Raw genomic sequence first — 2,719 nt, forward strand, 5'->3', positions numbered from 1 at the left:
AAGTCCTGGCCCACTGGGGACCCACTAGGGGGACCGTAGGCCACAGTGAGGAGGGATGGGCTATGCTAGACACCCACAGAGTATAAGTGCCGGGACTCATAACATTTATTGTCACAAGATACGCTCTCCATGGTGTAGATCGCCACCCCTACTGTACATACACGTGGAGGCTCAGAAAGAAGTGATATAGCCAAGCTAGCCTGGCCGGGCTCACTGACCCAGAGCCACACCCTGTGCCCCAGTGAAGAGTTGACTTGGCACTGACTATAGGCCCTGCCCCTGGCTGGAGCTCTGCCAAGATGCCATCCCCCCCCAGGCATAGTTTCCCCACCATCTGCTGGGCCCCAAAGTGGGCATCTATAGGGCCTTAGCCACCCAGGCCTATGACGGTCAAAGCTCCCTGGGGAGCAGGCTCCCTCCTTCCCTGCCTCCACCCACAACCAGCACTGTGCTGCAGAGGCTGCCGGATTTGGGGAAGAGGCACCTGTTCCACCTACCTGCTGACTGCAAGCCCTCACCAGGCATCTGAGATGCCAGATAAAGCCTGCCCGGCTCCACCCTGTTCACCCCTGGTTTCCCAGGAGGCCAGGAAAAAGGACACCCCGGCCCACATGGAGACTGCCTGTCTCTCTAGCTCCCCTAACCTCTGCCTGTGTATTTCCATCACCTTTCCAACAGTACCCAGTGAAAGCTCAGACCGGTCAGCTTGGCAGAGCCCCTGGGCTCAGCCTGGGCGGAGGCTTTGGGATTCAGCCCTGTCATGGATAAGAAGAAGCAGGGAACACGGAAGAAAGCAGATGTCCCTCCTGGCTGGGAGAAATGGCTTTAGACCCCCACAGAAGGCCTGGCAGGCTGCAGAGGCCAGGGCTAGGATGTGGGCCTGGCTAGCTTCCTGGACCAACTCACCCTCCTCAGCCATGTCCTTGTCCAGCACCAGTTTGCCATGACGGAGGAAGTTCAGGATGGGCCCGAAGTAGGTGGGATCGCGGTCGATGAGGTAGGCCCCGGTCTCATCCTATGGGGGGGAGGGGCACAGACTGTGAGAAGAACGAGGCCTTCCCCTGCCCACCCCTTCATTCAGGTCAGGTAAAACCTCCAATGGGAGAGACAGAGCGAGCGTAAAGTTTGTTCTTCTCTGGAATGAAGTGGCATGATGGAGCAAAAGGGACTTGGGGTCAGATACACCTCAGTTCAAATCCCGCCTCTGCTTTTTCCTGACTGTGATCCTAAGCCAGTGATTTGTCCTCTGAGCCTGACTCCTCTCCCCCACAACTAGGGGTCACTGTGAGCATCCAGGAAGCATCCAGTGGGGTCTCAGTAGCGCCTGACCCAAAGGAGGGCTCCGTGACTGTCCCTCTCAGAGCTTGTGCCCCCGAAGCCAGCCCTAGTGTCTGCACCAGATCCCCAGTCATTCTGGGGACGTTTGCAGGTTTGCAAAGGAGCCGCTTTCCTCCGACGCCCTCAGCCCGCAGGGACGCTTGGCAGGGACGCTGGGCGGGCAGCAGCTCAGCTCCACAGAGACAATAGGGAGACTCAGGAGGGGAGGGGACTTGCCCAAGGTCACAGCATCAGATGGTGAGGAACTGGGGGAGAGGGAGTCTTGGAAGTCATCTCCAGATCAGCCTCCTCTGGTTACAGACAGGAGGCTGAGCCTGGAGCAGGGGAGGGTCCCATCTAAGGTCACCCAACAGTTTACAGCAGAGCCGGGATGGTCCCCAGACCTGGTACCTGCCAGGCCGGCACCCCTTCCAGTTCAAGAGGCACCCTAGGCCTTCTCCACCCAGCTCCCTGCACACCGAGGCCACCCACACCCCAAAGGGCAGGAAGAAGGTGCCTCAGCCACACCTTTCCCAGTGAGAGGTCCCGTTTGGGAAGGACGAAGGCCCGAAGTGTCTGTCTGTCCCCACCGCCCCAAAGGACGGGGGAGAGTAGGATTCAATTCACCAGCCTCCTGGGGTGGGAGCCCAGGGAGAACTCAGAAGCTCCAAATGGCCGCGGCCTGGCGTTGTCCCGTTGCCAAGGCGATGGGCACATTCCTCACTCACGGATCCACTTCCTCCTCCCCCCATCCTCTAGCCAGTTCTTCCCGCCTCCGGCTCTTTAGAAATAAAACCAGCCGAGTTCCCAGCCTGGCGGGCGGGCCAGACCGTACAGCCCGTACAGCCCGACTCCAGCGAACGGAGGACCCCTAGCCCCACACTGCCCACCCCGCGGGCCTCACCCGGTCCGACTGCAGCTCTTCGCCCTGGCACAGGCGGCTGAGGAAGGACTTCTGCTCCCGGCACAGCGTCTGCCGGGTGGTCAGGAACACCGTGCCCCCCACGTTGAGCCGCACCCACTTGCTCCAGCCGCCAGCAGCGCGGCCGCCCGCCCCCGCCGGCGGCACAGCCTCCCGGGCCTCCATCCTCATCGCTGGCCCTGGCGTCTGCATCCTCCCGGTTCCCGGCGGCTGGAGGCGGGCAGGTACTGCGCGCGGGGCATGTTGGGAGCTGTAGTCCGCGCCGCCGGGCGGTGGGGCGGCCAGGGGGAGGGTCCCCAAGTGCTAGCCATCTGCCTTCCCCAGCCCCGCCCTACTTTGCCCTTCCTGGGAGACCCACAAACCCGGGTCTCTTGAAGAAGCCCGTTGGTCAAATGACTGTTTGGGGAAGGTCAAGTTCGGGGTCACTGGGAAAATAGTGAGTGATACCCCAAATCAACAACCTTCCCATTTGTTCTCCAC

At 61.2% G+C, this 2,719-nt stretch overlaps 1 protein-coding gene across 10 annotated transcripts in view; it reads right to left on the bottom strand.

Annotated features, from left to right (window-relative positions):
• Nucleotides 1-2,461, bottom strand: part of KCTD17 (potassium channel tetramerization domain containing 17) — a 10,878-nt gene extending 8,417 nt beyond the window's left edge. For 9 of the 10 annotated variants that reach the window (XR_003047092.1, XM_015591570.2, XM_006914474.3 and 6 more), the window contains exons 1-2: nucleotides 2,222-2,461; nucleotides 907-1,015 (exon numbers count right to left, since the gene is read on the bottom strand). Coding sequence is in view for 9 of the 10 variants with exons in the window: in XM_015591570.2 (XP_015447056.1) it covers nucleotides 907-1,015; nucleotides 2,222-2,431 (319 nt within the window). In the remaining variant the exon portion in view is untranslated. Of the gene's footprint in view, nucleotides 1-906; nucleotides 1,016-1,845; nucleotides 1,982-2,221 lie in introns of those variants that run through there. The other variant, XM_025048718.1, reaches the window with a different exon arrangement.
• Nucleotides 2,462-2,719: the final 258 nt, after the last annotated feature.

This window comes from Pteropus alecto, unplaced genomic scaffold (assembly GCF_000325575.1).
Source record: "Pteropus alecto unplaced genomic scaffold, ASM32557v1 scaffold94, whole genome shotgun sequence".
In the NCBI taxonomy this organism is placed as follows: domain Eukaryota; kingdom Metazoa; phylum Chordata; class Mammalia; order Chiroptera; family Pteropodidae; genus Pteropus; species Pteropus alecto.